This window comes from Epinephelus lanceolatus, chromosome 4, assembly GCF_041903045.1.
Source record: "Epinephelus lanceolatus isolate andai-2023 chromosome 4, ASM4190304v1, whole genome shotgun sequence".
Classification (NCBI taxonomy): domain Eukaryota; kingdom Metazoa; phylum Chordata; class Actinopteri; order Perciformes; family Serranidae; genus Epinephelus; species Epinephelus lanceolatus.
In genome coordinates this window covers 16,531,599-16,551,415 of record NC_135737.1, presented here as the reverse complement: position 1 = coordinate 16,551,415, position 19,817 = coordinate 16,531,599, and the positions used below count along the sequence as shown (strand labels likewise).

Sequence of the window (19,817 nt, the reverse complement as noted above, 5' to 3'; positions counted from 1 at the left end):
TACTGTAAAAACAACATGGTGGACTCCGTTGAAGAGGACCCGCTCTGTTTATAGATATAAACAGTTCATTCTAAGGCAACAAAAACACAATAATTCTGAGATTTAGGTGGTTATACACTCATGAAAACATTGTGAATATTATATCCCATTTCTGCTAATATACCCCCCTAAATCCGACACACTGGACCTTTAATATTGTCTTTATGGAAACAAGTCTATTGTCTTACAAAATATGCCTCTCATGGTGAGTTCTCCTCCTTCTGGTTGTGAGCAGTTTTTAACCTCCAGATGCCTTTTATCACCAATTTTACCACAGGAACTTATGGATGCTCTGTCACACATGCGACCATCCTCCAACCCCTCTCAGTTATTCTAATCTCTTCAAAGGGGCTATGAGGGCCCAGAAGGCTCTTTATTGTGAATAGTTAGGTAATTCAATCAAGATTCTTATTCAGATAGACACTTATGACCCTTCCATTTTTACTTCTATATAAACCTTTCATGCATTAATTAATTTGTCATTTTTTGTTTGGAGGTGTGTCGTGGAAGGACAAACTCTTCTGTAGCATACAAAGAGCAGTTCCAGAGAACATGAAAAGAACCCAAATAAAGTAAAATTAAAACCCCCTTTCAAAATGAGTATTTAACAAGTATGGCTAATTGTGCTCCATCCCCTTAATTCAGAGTTTGCAGAATAACTAAGACAAATAAAGCAAACTCGCAATTCAACCTTTAATTTACCCCATTCTGTCAAGTAAAGCTCAGTGGTTTGAATAGTGGAGATATGGAAAGGAGACCAGTAAGGAAGCAGAAAAGGAATATTGTTAGCTTTTCAGAACTGCTATGTGACTGACTAAAAGAATGAAGCTATCATCTTCTGATACCAGTAATAATGGATGAAAGTTAAAAGTTTTCTTTATGAAGACACAAAATCAGGGAACTGAAAAAAGTTTCAAAATCTACAAAGACACACTGCGCTGAAGTTCATCCCTGAGAACTTTCCAAAGTTCAGGCCATCAGGCGAGCATTAGGGACAAAGAAAATCAAGTAGATCTGAAATGACATGCCGTGTCAATGGATCAATGACGACAGAGTCATTTAGTCAGTGCTGAGCAAGAGCAAATTGTTTGAGCAAGCAAATCAATTTGAAGTGCCTAGCCTAGAAAAACCCATTTATTTACTCATGACCAATAGCAAACACCACACAGCAAGAGGACAGAGGGAGCATCCGTATTTGAGATGCTGAGAGATGGATACTGTAAAGGATGTTGGAGTGTCAATGACATTAAAGTGCCAAGTGGCGTGGCAGTAATGAAACGCCTCAGTGGTTTTATCATTACATCAGCAGGGACAGAATGGAAGCGCTCGCACTTCCTGACTTTCAGGGCTCACAGAGACTTAAGATAACCTTGCAGATTTACAGTCTAAATTATTGAGCTAAAAACTTCTCCCAGCACTCCGTATTCATGGAGTGCTACAGTACAACAGGCAAGCATTATACTGCGGCCTTGGACGGTGAATTGAAAACCAGCACTCCCTCTTCATACATTTCAAATAGATAATCTCACTGAGAGTTAACTGTGCTTTTAGGCTTGTGGTTTTGGACGAACAAGACATTCCCACCATTGCTGTTGGACCAGTAATGCTTATTTAATGTGCAAACTGGGAGTGGGAGTGTATATTAACACAGTAACAAGAAATCAATCTAGCAAGTGCAAATAATCATTGCATCATGTTTGCAGCTTTTTTTCTTTCACTGCATCTGAAATCTTCTGTGACTCTTGCCTTCCCACCCCTTCTGATTCCCTCATTGATCTTCCTTTGCCAGAATCCCTCCAATGGAAAACACATTGATCCTTGGCTCCTTCTTGTGCTGCTAATTACTGAGGGGACTGTGTCACTGTCAGGCCCTTATCTGATGCAGGGCTGTGTAGAGGAGTAATGGGATGTGCCAGCTGAAAAGCTGTCTGACATAACCTTGTGTAAACATGGTTGCCCCCCATTAATCATATCATTATTGGAACCACCATAAATTTAAGCATCAACATTATCCAACAAACTTTTAGGTTGTTTTCTTTTTCACCTTTTGGCATGGGCTCAAAATCTTACTGCAACTTCTGAAAGTAGAGGTATTTTTTTCCTTATGTTGGTGTTGTCCCCCACATTTTTCTTTGGTTTTGATAACATTTAACTCAAAACCTCAAATGCTGACATCTCCAGGAAACAGTCCATCAGGGCAGTGTCCAATCTGATGATCAGCCATCTACAGTCTACAGCCATGCCAGCTGCTCTGTGGCTGTATTGGCACAGTGGTGCTTTGAACTAAATGGTGACCTCAAATTTGAGGGCAGTCCACTGAATAGTTGTTGAGACATTTTGCTCAAAACCACAAAAGTAAACCAGCTGGTGGCAGCAGAGGAAAATTCAGAGAATTACCAAAGTCATTCATCCTCTGGAGACCATGAATGTCTGTACCCAATTTTATGCTATTCCATTCAACAGTTATTTAGATAATTCAGTCTGAACTAAAGTGTTGGATTGACCCACCAGCATTGCCATCCCCAGAGCAATGCTGCCATATAATGGCTAAAAAAGCTTTTTTTTTTTCTTCTTGAGGTATAGCTGTGGTCAATTTCAATTTGAGGTTTTACTTTTGTAGTTTTTGCCTGCAGTCCTATCAGTAATAATAACATTTCACTCACTAAGTTATTTTTTCTGATGAAAGCTTGAAAGAAATCCAGCTGGTCAAGAAACATGAGCAACCCAATCATACAGGTTTTTAACAAGCCCCCAGGTTAGTGAGACTTGTTTGTAACAAACTGCAAACAGTAAAACTATTAACAGTTCTATGTAAACATCTATTCCAGTTTACAGACAGACTTTCTTAATCTCACTGTGTGTGCATGGTTTGTCAGTTTACGCCAACCTTACACCAAATGACTTTTCAAGTAATTTCACCATCGCAGACAAATTTCTAATGTCACAATAAAATCAGTTTTACTTCAGTTGGTGCACATTTTGCATGACCTCAACACTTTGATGTGGTCATATAACTCAGACAGAGCTGTCTTAAGACATTTTTTTCTCATGTTGACAAAATCAAACATAGTTTTAGTCAGTTTTTAGTCTTGGCTCATAAAAATACTGAAGTTCAATGACGTTAATGTTCTGAACAACCAGAAGGTGCGCTCTCTTCAGCACTAAACAAGAAGCAGCGAACCAGGTAGTCAGTAAACATGGATGGGACTCCATTCGGGGTAGGTTCTCTTGGACTGTGTAAAAGAAGGAGACACTGGTGGAGTTGATGGAGTGAACGAGGTGTTTAATTCATCATGTATCCAATCCACTAACCAGCAATTATTTTGGTGAGACACCTTAATTCTTGAAACAGTTTGCCTCTCATTCCCATGGTTTGTACGCAAATACAGTTCATCTATGAATTATGCTGATGCAAAATTGACAAGAATACTGTTGACATATAACATCTTTTATCATGTGTTTCTAGAGTTTTGCATTTTCCAGACAGGTTAGGAATAGTTAATATGGCATAGTTCTTAAAGGGAGTTTTGTGCAATAATCAGCCAGGAGCATGATCGGAAATAATCTCAAAAAGAATCTAGTTGTAGTCATTGCAAATAGCGAACCTGCAAGATCCCCAGTCTTTGAAAGATAGTAGTCTTGTAGTCTGTGACTTAAAACTCTCATTGTCTTTACATTCAAGAGAGTGTCAGACTTTAGGTCCTTCAATGTCTTCTAATGTGTGGTAAAAAAAGAATTACCTGTAAAATAAAGTGGTTTACCTAATGTGGCTAAGCAGTTGGTTTGTTTACAGACCTGATCCTCCTGATAGTGTTTCTTGACCCATCTGACTTTATTGTAGTCAGACATTATTAAAAAAAAAACCGCAATTATCCTTGAATGATTGTTTAAAAAACAACCCTTGTATATATTATACAAAAACTCCTCAAGGTATTATATCATAGATAACAGCGCCCCAGATATATTATGAGACGCAAATGATGATTTTATTCATGTGAGTATTGTGGTGGGAATCCATCATATTTCATCCTTGTTACTGAATATGCTATCTGGTTTATTTCAGCTGTGAGGAGGCAGAGGAAGGTTATTATCATGGTGATTAATGCAGGCATATGGGAGGAACATTGCCCTGTTATCGTAGAGGAGAGGGAAATGATTACCTAATGGAGGTGTGTCCAATGTGTTTCTTTAAAGCTGGAATGAGAAGAAGAGTCAAAGGCTTCCGCGGGGCACTGAATCAACCTGTACAGGAAATCAATCATCTCCACTAGACTTTATAAAATAATAACATTAGGAAACTGAAAATAAATACAGGCAAAAGAGGCTGGTGCACTTACACTGTTAATGAAGTGTAGCTCTTTTGAAAGCTTTTAACAAAGCTCCAGCCTGTGTCTGACCACTGTCTCAGACAGATTAGGTAGATTACCTTTTTTTTTGCCTTTAACCCCTGTGTTTTTCTGTGTGTGTGGATTTCTGTATGTTGGTGTGTGTACATGCCCTGTCTGCCCCGTATGCCACACACACTCTTGCAGAGCAAGTGGATCACGAATATCTCATTAGCACTGAAACATTTTCACACTGTTAAGTAACTGTTAGCAAAATATTTAGCATTTCTGGGTACAGTTTGTTCCATGGCGGTGCTCTTATTTGTGCAGGTCAAGTTTGGGCCAGTAGATGAAGTCACATCACGGTGAAATATTTCAAGTGCAGCGTGGAGTAACAGTTCCTTTATTTGCTCATTATTTCGCCCCGGCTGTGTTCACGCCTGTAGTTCAGTTCCCTCAGTCTAAAAGAAAAAAAAATGATTCATTGTTTTTCTTTTGCTTCTACCCCATTTAGGGTTCAAGCTGACTTATTACAAATAAAACAAGAGTTGTAAACATATAGTCACATGGATTGACAGGTAACTCATTCATTGGACAGTTTCAGTGACCTATTCTGCATCATCAACGCTACATGGGCCCGCAGGGAAACTCAAAACAAAATTTATTTCAGTGACCGACTGCAAGTGAGCACTAACAGAGCTTGAAGTCTTTGCTTATTTTCCCTGGTGGTCACAAAAAGCTCACACAAAGAGAAACAGATGGTCATGAACAGCAGTCCAGACTGTAATAGGACTTTATTTGTTATAAATAATGACTGAGGAAAAGTGGAGACAGCAGCTAGAAATGAGCCATCTTGCACTGCAGTATGATGGGATAAAATTGTTGCCATAATCAGCAGACAAATTGTTTAGTTTAGCTTTTGAACTCGTGCAACTATTCCATATCCATTATCACTGACCCTACAAAACCAGAGCAACAGAAACCTTTTTTTTTTAGCATGTCTTAGTGCATTGCTTTGGTCAATGACATAAATGACAGTGTTCTCCTTTTTAAATGAACAAGACCAAACACATGAGAGTTAGTTAAAAGCAAAGCTAACACGTTATCATCCAAATAGGTCCTACATGGAGAGATCCATTGTAGTGCACGGATACCATGTGCCATGGAGGCTTCTGAAGGGCTGAATGCTAGCTTTGGTCCCAATGAGCACATTTTCAACCACAGAGGGGAAAACAAATCAGATAAATCACCTGGTGCACTCTTTAACTTTGGCTTCTGGGAGCTCAGTTTTTACAACCAAAAAATCACACTAATAGCACACAGCATGCACCACTGTATATACACATTTTCATAGTATATATAGTTTTTCAGGGCACAAGAAATGAAAATACTTTTCCATTTTGTATTCAGAGGCAGTACAAGAAATGGGCTGACAGATGTCAATCCAGCTTCAGCTTTGGAAAACTGTTGCTCATCAATCTTCAAAAGAAAGCAAGCAGCTTTTCCATTTTTTGTTGATTTGTTTTGTAAAGTTTTTGCTGAGCTTTTTAATTTTTTGATCAACAGCCACAATGTGTTAAAAACAATTTTCAGATTCCCTTTGCACATTGTATTTTGGGACTACAGAGTCCATGAACAGCACGCTCACAAATCAAACAGATTAAGTGCTCACATATCTACACCCTCAAACTCTTCATAGGATTAATATGTTGCATGGAATTGGGGCAGAGCTCTGGCTAGACTCAGCCCTCCTTTGCATTTACACATACAGTGGTTGAATACCTGTGTATTGCATTTGTTGAATCTTCATGGATCTGTTGACTGGTATATGAAATACAACAACCTTTTTGATGGCTTTTTGCAGTCTGAACTGTGCATTACACACATTGATCCATCTCTCACTTTTTCTTCACCATAAAATGTTTAACACTCGTGTGGCTGCTCTCAATCACACCACCTACACATACTGTATGCAACACAGTGCAACAGAGAGAGCCCATTTCCCCAGGGCATGTTGAAAGTCATTCTGGGAAATGCAGGAACTCAAAAGCAGTGTAGATGTTGTCGAGCCAGACTGAGGGCGGATACACCAAAATAGTAAATTATGCATTGAGCATCACATATTGATGCCTGACAATGAAATAGTATCTGAATGTGGATTTTTTTTTTCTCCTTGAGAATGAGCTCCCTGAGGTAATCATAAGGCTTATTTCTTAGGTGCTACTTAAAGGGAGGAGCCTCCAGCGCAGTGTTTGAGAGTATTCTTTTATGCCATTGCTCCCTCTTGACAGGTCTTGATATCATGTGAATGCTACCTGAATCCAGAGAGTGCTATGCTTACCGTGACTGCCTTTGTAAAAATAAAAAAGAAAGAAATCGTGTTTCTTTTCTTGAAGGAGGGCTGTCAAATTCTAGCATGTCCTTGACATCTTTCATTCAGCACAATCCTCTGTTTCATACTTGCCTTTTCAAGTGGGTTGAGAATGTAGACAGTATCTGGTTTTCTATCGTGACTCTAGTTCTGTGATTACAAGTGGAGCAAATCAGGCTGTGTAAGCTTAGCCACTCATTTCCCCCATTTCTTTGTACAATGCATTATGTACCCGGCCAATCAGAATGAGTTTATTCAACCCTCTGGGATGCTCTTAGGTAGGGTAGCATTAACACAACTCTTCATCAAATACATGTTAATGTACTGTAACATTGTGCCAAATTCCTTCTGTAATCTAACAACTAGTTACAACGATTGACACAGGCGCTTCCCTCTTAACTGTTCTCACCCCATCAGCCTATAGAGTAGGTCAACCAGCAACATTCTGCCAATCCACACCTGTTTATGCAGTTAAACAAGAAAGGGGACAACCAGACCCCACTGTGTGCATTAGATTCTGTTTGACTGTAGACCATTATACAATTTATCAGGAAGGAAGGCCTGCACCGGCGAGGCCATATAGGTTGTATAGCACATACAGTTTATTAATACTGTAATACTGTCACATAGTAAGTCTCTTGGCATCCAGTGCAAAGCACAGGCATGGAGAAAAATCCCCAGTGCCCATCAGATTGGTTGGAAAGAAGTTCTGTTAACCGTAACATGTTTCTGTTAATCTCAAGTGAAGGAGACTGTATTTCTTAGTTTGAGAAATCAGGTTACTGCAGAAAGACGTAGGTGCATGAAAAGCAAACTGATTAAGCCTTATGGCTTTAAATGGTGGACTGTGCGTCTGCATCATGTATGCTCTACTCAACAGCTGTTATCAGTTCTTTACACGCCCGCTTGTCCCTGTCAGGATCCAGGCTGGCCAATTGGGCCTGTTGCACCACTGGCCTGCAACAATTTCCCCCAGTGCCTTAGGTTGTCCGTCACAGCGCTGCCTGCACCTGAGTCATTCCCACATACCCTATTGTTGTTCCAAGGCTGATTGTCCAGGGGTAGCTAAGATCTAACGGTGCATTGCATTGCTCAAAACAAAGCTGTCAGTTCAGTACACATTAGCAACCAAACAATTCACCATGTTTTGTTCAAGATTTGTTGAACAGTATAGTGCTGTGGTTGTTGTAGAAGATGGATGATTTGGACAGCTGAGTCTTGGAATTGGCTGGTTCTTCCTCAAGACTGTAAGGAAACCATGGAGATTGACACTCAAGACAGTCCCTCTTTTGGCAGCAGAGCACCCACGAGAACTTCATCTTTTTGCTTGGGGGCTGTTATGCTTACCAGACATATCAGCTGACGTCTTGTGGCCTGGGCCGTGACACAGCCCACAGCGGTTTTAACATTCACTGTGAAATTGTTCATTTGCCTTGCTAAGATGGATACAAAAAACAGCTTGGTCAAAAACTGGGGTCCTTAACCTTTAAGATACTCCTGTCACGATGCCTTCACACACACATACATTTCTCTAGGCACCGGGGTGATGAATAATGGCTCGGAGGTGCCCTCTAGGGCCACACGGGTGCAGCTTACTGCTGATGGTCATAGACACAGACTTCAAAACACTGGGAAAGTCTCACCAGCCCTATTCACCTGACTCACCAACGTCCCAGAATGGGAGGGACAAGAAGGCATTGTCTTCAGTCCTGCCAAGAAGCATGGAGTTGTCTTCATCTGCTAACACAGCAGCAAGGATCTGGGAAGGGACAGAGGGCAGCCTTGCATAACTGCTGCCACACCACAGTACAGTATACCTTACTGTGATTGCACTGGAGTTTCATCCATAGTGTTATGTGAGAAGCAATTATAGCACTGCTGTCTTCTTGTCATCTGATGACATAGCCATGTGGTCCACACATTCTGGCTGGTTGTTGATCCCAATGGCAGCATGCTCTGCACTGAGGTGACACTGGTGACAGGACAGGAAGGAGTAAAGGAGTAAAGAAAAGAAGATGAGGGGCAGCGTCATTGCTGCCCTTACACAAGCTCCAACTGGGTTGCATAGACTGAGTCAGACTGGCTGAGCACACACAGTGCAGGCAAATTTCAGTCGGTAAAAATGCAGAGTGGCTATTTCTAGGTATGGAGAATGAAGCCAGTCTGAGGCAGCACTACAGTACAGCAGCTGATGTTCTTATTCAACAAGAAAAATGACCAAGATGATCACACTAAATGGATCCAATGCCAGACAAAGCATCACTCATGTACACTGTACACTATGCTGTATTTACAAAAACATCAATGTGCTGTTTCAGCAAAGTGGTACACCTCCCTCAAAGACAAGGGTTTAGGTTTTGTTTCACCATTGGGGAGACACATATTAAACAAGGGGTTTGGGGGTCCTCTGCCTGAAAAATGTTAACATTAGACACTTTATTTACTGCATTCTGGTAAATTTTCATGCACCAATTTTTGTTTTTCTGCATCAATTTATGGTCTAAATGTCATTACTTCCATCAAAGTAAAAGTCCTCGGCTACTTTCATGTTTTTATTGTTGGGGGGGGGGATAGCATTAAATGCAAATGTTCTAAATATTGAGGAGGATGTGCCCCCTGCTTCCCCCTGAAGTCTACACCTATACTCAAAGCAATTTTATTATACGTAGCCTCCATTCATTCTTTGTGATTTGTGACCATCATATCTTGGATATTAACGACCACACTGGTGTAAAATTTTATGTGTCGATTCACACTCCCACAAAGAAGAAGCCCAGTGATTTTGGTGATCTTTTGACCTTCTCTCTTGTGCTACTGTAAGGCCAAACTTTTAATGGTCAACATGTCTCAATAACACATCAAATTTTACTAGTGGGAGGAGGAATCTTATTCATTTTGCCTACCTCATGACCTTCACTGAAGCACCATCATTACAGAAGACTTTGCATCTCCTGGCCTGTTACTAACACCCACAAAATCTGCTGTTCTTTCTCATCCTTCCAGGATATTAGAGAGTCAAATTACTGCACCCTCATTTCTCAGTAAACTTAGATAAGATGTTACAGATTTATTAAGAGAAGTTACGATTGTGTTGGAAGGCAGTGAGTTAATGTGGGGGCGCTGTTATAATCATGAGCTCAGTGGGATAGTAGTTAGAGAGACACAAACAAAAAAAAGATAAAAATAAAATTAGTCACTTGAAATATCCGATTATTAGAGAACAAATTATCCTTAAGAGATACATGGTTACAGCTGCACTGTTTAAATTGGCTGTATAAATGCTGTGCTGACTTTTTAAAAAGTAAAGGTTTAGTGGAAAACAATGGTTTAAATTGCTAAAATATGATTCATTGATTTAAACATTTTGGCCCCATGTATTATTTTATATAAAACATTTGTGACTAAGTATGTCAGTAAGGGCACCATGGGGTATATCCTCTTTGCAGAAACAGTTTGACCTTTGACCTTCACTTTTTAATGAAAAGTGATTAAAGCCATGCAATGTATAATGTTTGACTTTTTCATAAATCTACAACTAAACATAGTATAGGCTGAGTGCTCAGTGAAATTATTTGCATGAGAAATATTGATACAGGAATTTCAGATGCACCACGAATGTGTAGTGTACACATTCCTCTTGTTAGAGTAGAGGAAGAAAGTCTGCCTGTGACTGCCAGTGTTGCAAGTCTGAGGTGTAATTTTCTCCTTTACATTTCAAGTTCAGCTGTGTGGGAGGCTTGTTATTCATACAGATGTCACAAGAAAAGGCTCCCTCTCCTTTTCCTTCTCTCCTTCTCTCGCTCTCTCTCTTTCTCTCTCTCTCTCTGTCTCTCTCTCTCTCTCTCTGCTTGTCTTTGCTGCCCTAATTCCTAGGCAAGTGCTGCAGTGGGCTTGTTCTGTTGGCAGTCCATGCCTTATTGTTTGTTACTTCTTTAACACCTACATAATGTATTTCATTAAAATCTGCTGTCAGTCCCTGTCCGTTCCACTTCATCCCAACACTCTGATTTTTTTTTAAGGAGGTGGGGGCTCTTAGCACCAAATAAACAACTACCCTGTATTCTTCTTCTTCTCCTTCTTCTTGTCATGCATCTTCCTCTGTCTCTTGTCTGTGTTTCTTCCTCTGCCAGGAATTCAATTATCCTGGCTGTTGTTTTATGATGTTGTGGTGACATCCGATGACGGATTCATTATCTCATCTCCTGGCGTGACAGCCTTGTAGCAACAGGACGGCTGTTTCCTACACTTCAGCAGTGTGCATTCAGCTTTACATCTGGATTGTGTAACACTCTCTCCATTGATGCTGCTCATGGGAAGTTTTTACTCTAGCCCTTGCTGGCTTTACCTCTCAATTAAAAGGTGTTGAGGAAAACGAACAATCTCCTTGAGTAGTTACATTAAAAAGTACAGTAGTTCTGGTGGCTGTGAGGGGGCAGAGTCATTCAGAAATTTAGTTAATGCTTTAATGAATATGAATTAATCAACATTTTCTGTATCCGTGCTCATTTGTGTCAGATGCATGAATAGTCCTTTGCAGCTTCTCCTCATTTCCAGCATTGACTTGAAGTTGGCTCTCCATTATGGAGGAATAATATATAATTATATCCTGTTGAATTATTTTTGCATATATTTGTTGAAAAAGTGAGACTCAAATGAAAGCTATGGGATTTATTTGCAATGTTTTCTCTTGTGTTGGCGTTATGAAAGGGCAGGGTCCTTGGTGACAGGAAGGTTGGCACCAAGGAAAACGTTGCAAGAGCATTGTGTCTCTGTTTTAATATGGAAAGTACTAACCTCTGCTGGGGGTTAGAGGAAGGTCGCAGACTGCTGCTGACTCTGGTCTCTTTGATCTCTGTCTTTTTTTCTCTTGTTAAAAATTGCACAAAACCTGAAAAGAACCTTATATAGCACGGCACGACAGAGTATGCTAATTCCCAGAGACTGTGTGCTTTTCCCTTCATTATGTACATTCTTTAATAACACTGTCTGTGTTGCAGGGAATGAGTTTGGCCATCCTGAGTGGCTGGATTTCCCCAGGGAGGGGAACAATCAGAGTTACCACTATGCCCGGCGGCAGTTTAACCTAGTGGATATGGATCACCTCCGCTACTGTCAGCTCTACGCCTTTGACCGCGACATGAACCGTACCGAAGACAAGTTCGGCTGGCTGGCTGCCCCACCTGTAAGGACATCACACACTCACTGTACAGTAGGCTTTGTGCACACACTCTCAATGACAAAAGCACATGAAAATATAACATCCTGGAACCATTCTTTAGTCACATACAGAACATTTAATAGCTTCTAGTGCCCCAGTCCATTGTGTATAAATGATTTAGCTCATATCATGTACTTTTTTAAAGAAGAAATGTATCTCTAAACCAACATCTTTACACACCTTCCTGTTTCCACATTGGAGTTCTCACGCAGGTGGAGATAAATGCACCATAAAGAGAGTTCATTTTGGAGATGCCCTGTTTCTCTGGCTGCTGTCAAGGTGAAAAGTAATAGATTTCACTCTCATTCCGCAGCCTCTCTCTTTGCCTACATTTCAAGCCTATGGGAGAAAAAATTATGTTTTTCTCTTGAGGGGCCGGTTGCAAAGTAATGGGATAATGCAAATGGAGAGTTTGGCTAAATTGACAGGGATTAGAAGTGAGTCTGTGTAACTGATTCAAAAATACTCTCCCTCACATCCCCAAGAATCAGTCCTCAGATTAAAGCTACTTCACCTTGCTGTGTTACACTCTGACCTGCATATTTCTCCTCTACAGATAGACAGACAGACAAATGCAGCAGAGAAAGAAATGTATCAGAGGGCCTAATTGGAGACATGTCAGGTTCACAAGTATGTTTTTTGTATATTGGACTATCAATCAGAGCGGTGTTTTCACTCACTAGAGCCTCTTACACCCTTTTACAAGTGGATGAAACAGAGTGTTGGAGGTAGGGCAAAGGAAAAGAAGAGTTGGGCTGATTTCTGAGCTCCCTTTTGGGGGAATGGGAGGGAATGCTAATCCCAAAGGATGCTGCTGGCTGGGAAGACGCATACATTTGGCACAAGTGCTAACCTGCTACACATTGAGTGCTGTTTTCCTGTGCTGTTTCTAGGCCTTCAATATGCAAAATCATACAGTAAATGCCAGTTCAACAATGTATGCTTAAGACATTATCTAATTTTGTTCTGTCTTTAATTTATTACCTCAAATCATGTGCAAAATGATTCTGTTAGATTATGTTATTCCAGTCTTAAGGTTGTCGTTATGTGTAAAGCTCTGGGCAGCTGGGATGCATAGGGAGTAGGTAGATCATCCATCACAAAGATAATTCCTGAATATTTGGCTTTATTATAGATTACTCTGATAGCAAGGGTTTACTTTTTTGAAGCATCCTTAAGCATAACACCAAATTAGCGCAATAGTTACATCTTCTGGAAAGCCAGAGAGGATGTGCATGTAATTAGTTCTCATGTTTTCTTGTGCTGTGATAATGAAATAACAGATTTTGCTTTTATCACACATTAGAAAAAGTTCTGTTGTAATATTAAACGGCCAAATAATTATTCATCAGAAAGGTTTTTACAGAGTGTTGTCAGGATGTGATCATGTCGAGATCACCAATGATAAAACAAACTGTTGTTAAATGATCCTCAAATGACTAGTCAATCATTTCAATAGAACAAGGTTGTTTCCTCTAAATTGAAAAAAATTGAAAGGAAACAAAATTATCAAAATATCAAGTCATGTACTCTCTGGGCCTTAAAGTCCTCTATATACTATACAATTTTGGGCTCTCCTAAATAAAAGTTGGCATCTGTGAGAAGCCATGAATCAGTGCCCCTTGGTCCCAACGTGAGACACTGATATACAAGAACTGAGTTGCAAGACCAAGTCTTAATAGGTTCCAGTATGAATCAAGGAAAATTAAGACCTATTTCAAAACCTTTTACAGTACGTCAGTGTTTCTGATCATGAATAGACATTAAGGGCCTGATTTCAGATCTGGTGCAAAGTGGTCCACAACACAGTGCAACTGTTATTGCTAGTTTCAGATCGACTCAGTTGTCATTTTCATGACCAGTTGTGTAAGTACTTGCCTCCATCTGTGTGCCCGGGGCGTGTCATATTAAAATAGGGTGTGGCCTGGTGCGTTGTGGGCACATTGCTAGTTTAAGTGCACATTTGACCAACAAAAGCCTGGTCTTAATTCAGAATGGCGCAGTAATTTCCTACTATTTAAAGGGCACATTATTCAGTTATTAAGATGCACCTACATAGGCAGGTTCACAGTGCATGTACACTCTGCTTGTTACACACACACACACACACACACACACACACACAGTGATGCGCGGATGGTTTGTGGATGCATGAAATATTACATCATTAAGGAGAAAAATATAAAATGATATTCTCAAAAATGTGAACATAGCAGAGAGCAGAGCAGAGCAACAGAGCTGACTCCCCATTAAGAAAGACACTGTGCACACAGACACATGAGGAGCAGTGTATCTTCATTGATTATTTCAAAAGCTTAAAGTTTTGTGTGATTTCCTCTGCCAAGGTTATGACTACACTGTGTGTACTTTTGCTGCTTAAATGTCCCACTTTATTTGCTGCAGTGACATTATGGCTCTTGCTGCATTACTCTTAGCAGAAAACCACTTGTTTCTCCATGCATGCAAATAGCAGTCCCCTAGGTGAGGCTGCACCTGGCTTTTAAAGGAAATGGGAGATGGTACTCTGATTGGTTGAATTCATGTTATGGCCAAAACACACCTATGATTAATAAGCGGCTGTTGGGTTGGACAGTCTCTAAATGCACTTGCCCTATGCACCGCAGACCATGTGCCACAGATTGTTTAAATCAGGCTTTAAGTCATTTTGTCTGTACACATATTTAATACTTAGGATTTTGATTAATCAATACACAGCAGTTAGACAGCATACCACACACAGATGGGATCCTTTAAATTTTTTGTACCACTGGTACTAAAAGACCAGCTGGAGAGAAAGTTTTTAAATTCTTACATTAGAAGTGACAAAATGGAAGAGGTGGAGTCAAAGCAGACACATAAATCAAAATGGGCATTATGTAAAACTTAACCAGACTGGTGCAATAGATAATAAATCAGTTTCTGTAGCTGACCCTGCGCTCCGGTCTCAGACAGTGCTTGGAATCAGCAGAGACAAAAATGGCTTATTCAGGGCTTGATACAATATCACAAAAAGACTTTGTAGAACATCACTCAGATAACGCCAATAACTGCTCCGAGATTCTGCGGTAATAACCAGATGAGTCTGAATCCTCTCTACAGCTTATCAGTGACATTGCCAAGGTAATCGTGCTTAGTGGGAATATTCTATAGCTCGGTTCAATATTTCACTGTGGTGGGAGGATCCAAGGGCATTTTGTAGTTAAAATGAGAAGCAGAAGAGGATCAGTCGGCAGCTCTCCCTGATGTCCCAGGTGTAAGTGAACTAAGCGGAAATGGAAACATGCAGGGACTTTGCTTAAAAGTGTGATTTGTGTGCCTCTTTGAAGATGTGCAGCTGCGAGCTTCAAAAGGCCAAACTCTGGACATGAACTGAAGCTCCTGTGCAGAGATAGCATCACTTGAGGTGTTCCACTGTGATGAAATGTAAATAAACCAGTACACAGTAGCAAGCAGGCTGTGGCATCGAGAGTATTTTGTGTTTACACAGCATTGCTTTACTGGGATGCAAAACAGTACAGTTACCCATAAGATACTGTTAATATAAATGCGATCTATCTTTATTTGTAATATAAATGTAGTTTGTGAATCCTTACATTTAGATTTCTATTCTCATTTTCTAATATTGAGGTCATTGAATGTTACTCTATGATTCTATCACATAGCATTCCCTAAGCAGACCTGGGGAAAAGTCAAAACATTATTTTTCACCTCTTATCCAGCAGCAGGTTACATCTTCAAATGCATTTTCGGTGTCATTTGTCTCCCCTGATACATAAAATGTTTGCCCAAGTGAAACCAACGTTTAAATCCAATTTTTCCACAAACTGTGCTGGCTGCACCTGCAGCTGACTTAACTTACGTTCCAGTGAAGAAAAGAAGTGGAGAGGAGGCTCATGGTTTGTGGAAATATTGGATTTGAACAGTGGTTTCGCAAAAGTACTTTCAGTCGGAGTGCTCAGGTCACAAATGGGGCTACTGTAGGGATTTAACCTGCTGTCTTTGCCTGGCTATGATTCACCTGAAAGTGTCGTGTCAGGTCAGAATGATGCAGGCAGTGACAGGAGCTTAACAGACACATTGGAACACATTGCTTGCATATGTCTGCATCTAAGACAGATTAAAATTATTAGATAATAAATTGGATTCAAGTAAGACTTCATTAACTGTAGTTGCTCATCAGGTCACAGTTTGATGGATGCAGGTTATTTGTTTTCCAATGCCCAAGCAGTTACAGGCAGCCAAAGGAACTTCACATTACCCCAAATTTGTGGACTTCTCTTGTAGAAATAGACTCAGTAAAAGACTCCAGACTGTCAGCTCATTCCTTAACCTCCACCCTCTCTGCCGGTCCAGTTGCAGGGGTGCTTATCTTCTCATTCAGCCGTGAATATGCTGCCCTGAAATTGGCTTGGGGAACAAGGCACTAAAAATAGGGGGTTGGGTGACATTGATAATCTCTGCTAATGACACGTTAACAGTAGCTCGCTCCACAGGAGAGTGGTGGCTTCATCATGTGCAGCTGTCTAAAGCTGACAGTGTGTGCCTCACACTACCCTGGGCCACTGCTTTCTGCTGATGAGTGCCACCTGAAATTTGATGTGGGAATGTTACTCAGCCTATTTGGAAATGTGGAGTCCACTGATATAATGTGCCCCATTATAACCCTCTAAATCCAAGATGAGAAAGGTAATGACTATGATTGAAGAAATATTTTATTAGCTTTTCTTTCTCTCTCTCTTTTCTCCCTCCAGGCCTTTGTCAGTGCCAAGCATGAAGGGGACAAGGTCATTGTGTTTGACAGGGGAAATGTGCTCTTTATCTTCAACTTCCACCCCAATAAGAGCTTCCAGGACTACAGGGTGGCTGTAGAAGTTGCAGGAAAGTATCCTTTTAGCTCTCATCTGTCATGTCACTGCTCGTTTTCTTTAAATCTTCAGACATTGGCTTTCCTCTGTCGCGCCACAGTGCACACTCACAGTGCCTCTCAGAGTAATGATGTCTTTGTTAGTTACTTCTTTTATACAAGAACATGACTAATCTTTTGAGCTCTGTTTGAAGGGGCAGAAAGGAGACAGAAATGGAAAGATGGGAATTACATGATCCATGTGCACATCAACACTTTTTAAGCTCAAAGAGGGTATATGAACAGACATCAGTGTTTCATAGTGGATACTGGTTATCCTTTAACTTTTCATCTAGCACCACCAACAACAAATAAGTTCCACTTATCCAACACTTCATTACAAGATTCCTTAACCTGAATGACCACATTCCCATCAGATCAACTGTGTTTGCTGTCATAACAGTACTACTACAATGGCTGTAAAGACAGGAGGATAAGGATAAGTTTCTTATCGACAACATACCCCATGAAAAGACTAAAACCAAGAACACATTAGTCCGCCTTTTTATACTTTACTACTAGGGGTGTGATTATACATCACACTGTATCAATATATTGATTCAGAGTACATGGTGCATTTGTTTGGGACTTTTTTCATCTGGGTCTTTTGGGTGTGTGTACCACTGTGTTCATGGTAATAAAGGAACATGTCACCTCGTACAATGACATGGCTTACTCATGTTTTTTAATGTTTTTGGAAAACTATGGAGCTCTATGGCACAGATCAAAAAGATAATTTTATGACAGGCGGTCAGTGTTGTGCTCTAGTCTTGCTAATAAATGCTGGAGTAAGATGAGTTATTTTTTAATAAACTTACTTACATTCCATCAAAGTGAGCAAGTAGCTGATGTGTGACGATAAGTTACATTTTAAATGGGTAGTGTATACTGTACAGGAGTTTCTTAATCAATCACATAGTCTCAGCAGTCATCTTCACTGCTAACTGTTGATTTGAGTTTGAGGGCTGGACATGGTTCAAAATGAATCTACTAATAAATTCATCAGGGGATTGAAGATGCTCAAAATCAGCACTGAGAAGATGCATTCCTTTGGGCTGAGAAGTGGATCAGGGATCTAAACACTGTGTCAGACTTGTTTAAAGTAAATGTGACTGTGACTTCTCCGAGGCTAATACTTTTGCGATATAATTTTAGCAGTCACTGTTGAGAGGAATATGACTCAGTTGTTTATGTTGGTGTTGTTATGCTATTAGAGAGAAATAATAGCAGAGCCCAGTGATTCAGAAAGCGCTCTCTTTAGCGGCATTGGTTGTCTGTCTTCCCAGCGAGCAGCGCAGAGGAATTTAATGAGTCCCACAGTTGTGATTACAGCAGGCTTAATGATCAGGGATGTGAAGGGGGACAGAAAGCTGACAGATTTGTATTTATTATAACGGACATCACTCTCTTCTGGGGCCCACTGAAGCCACTGCCAACAGTTTCCCGGATGGATGCGAAGCTGCGTTGCTTTTTCAGCTATGACTTAAATAATGTGATGGTGAGTCAAAACGCAGACAGAGTTTGTTAGTTTTCTCTGGATGCCAGCGGTTCAATTCACTACACATGAGCAATTCGTTCTCAAATTAGGATGCTTCAATTGGCTGACAATGAGGCTGTAACAGCAGTTGTTCCTCTGATTTCTACGTTAGCTTTTGTTTCATTAAGATAGATAAGTTGATGCTGAGTGCTCATTATGATAAAATCATAAAACTGTCAAAATATAATGAAATATTCAGAATGGAAAAAAGTTTTTAATACAGTATCAGCCTGATGAAATCATTATATTAACAAGCTGTATGTTTTATTACATCTCAAGTCATGTCGAGTGGAATTTCATTGTATTTTGCCTGGTTATTACAATACATACATGCATCTGGCAGTTATTACATAATGTATCGTCACACAGATATTTACATCACATTGTCACTGACAGCCTAGGTAACATTATCATTACAGTGGATGAGAAACAGAAATCTCTATTGCAAATGTTAATCAACATCTGGAAAGTAAAGACAAAAACTGTCAATTGTTGACAGAATGATAATAATTTTCAGGTTAAAAATAGCCCTAATCACTTATTATCATGCATTAATTGTAAGATGGTATAATTGCACTTCCTACCTCATGTTTTCGGCTCTACCTTGATAGGGTGAATCTTGGGCACACCACTAATAGCCTTACTGCACAGTGTCTGTAACACCGTTTTTGAGGGTTTATTTTCATTTAGATGGAACCACATCTTTTCCTCCTGGTGCTTCTTTTGATGTTTAAGGAGTGGCCTCAGACACTGGGTGGGTTGAGAGGAAATGCAAATAAATGTGAGGGCAAAGCTCTGGCTGTCATTATACAGGGAAGCAGTAAACACATAAAGGCAAATGTGCTGTGTGTGTGAAGAAGGTAAATGCGCCGTGTGTATGAGGAGATGCAGATCCTCCGATGGGAATGTGTGCAGAGGATCCAATTAGGGGAGAAGACAGATGAAAGTGCCACTCAGAGGCAGAGGAGGTAAACAAGACAAGCTCAAAGAGTCCAAAAGTGCTTTTTCATTACACTCCGCTGTCATATACTTAAACTTTCTTCTACCTGTGTGAGGGTCAGGGATGTCACAGTGGAGCCTCACACCACTGCTGTATCTGGAAATAATAGCTGGATGCAGCTGACCATGCTGTGTGCCACTGAAAATGGATCCAATACAGGGTTTTATTTCCTTTGGCAATATGGCGAGTTGGGTGTTATGTCAGAGGGCGTCCCTCTCTGGCAAAAAACACCATTAAGTTACCTTTTGTTGCCCTCAGTCACAGGTGGGATGACTGCCTTGTGGTGTAGAGGGAACTTCAGGTGGTTTCTCTGTTCGCTTGTAACAAATCTTGCATGGTTATTTTACCACTAACCTAAAAATGAAGCAGGATGTTGCACAGATGCAACAGTGTTTAAAAATGCATTTAGTTTTGCTTTACACTT

At 40.3% G+C, this 19,817-nt stretch overlaps 1 protein-coding gene across 1 annotated transcript in view; it reads left to right on the top strand.

The window, feature by feature from the left end:
- Positions 1-19,817, top strand: part of gbe1b (glucan (1,4-alpha-), branching enzyme 1b) — an 86,988-nt gene that overhangs the window by 50,570 nt on the left and 16,601 nt on the right. Inside the window, exons 13-14 of the mRNA XM_033631368.2 lie at positions 11,733-11,917; positions 16,705-16,835. Of these exons, the coding sequence (XP_033487259.1) occupies positions 11,733-11,917; positions 16,705-16,835 (316 nt within the window). The remainder of the gene's footprint in view (positions 1-11,732; positions 11,918-16,704; positions 16,836-19,817) is intronic.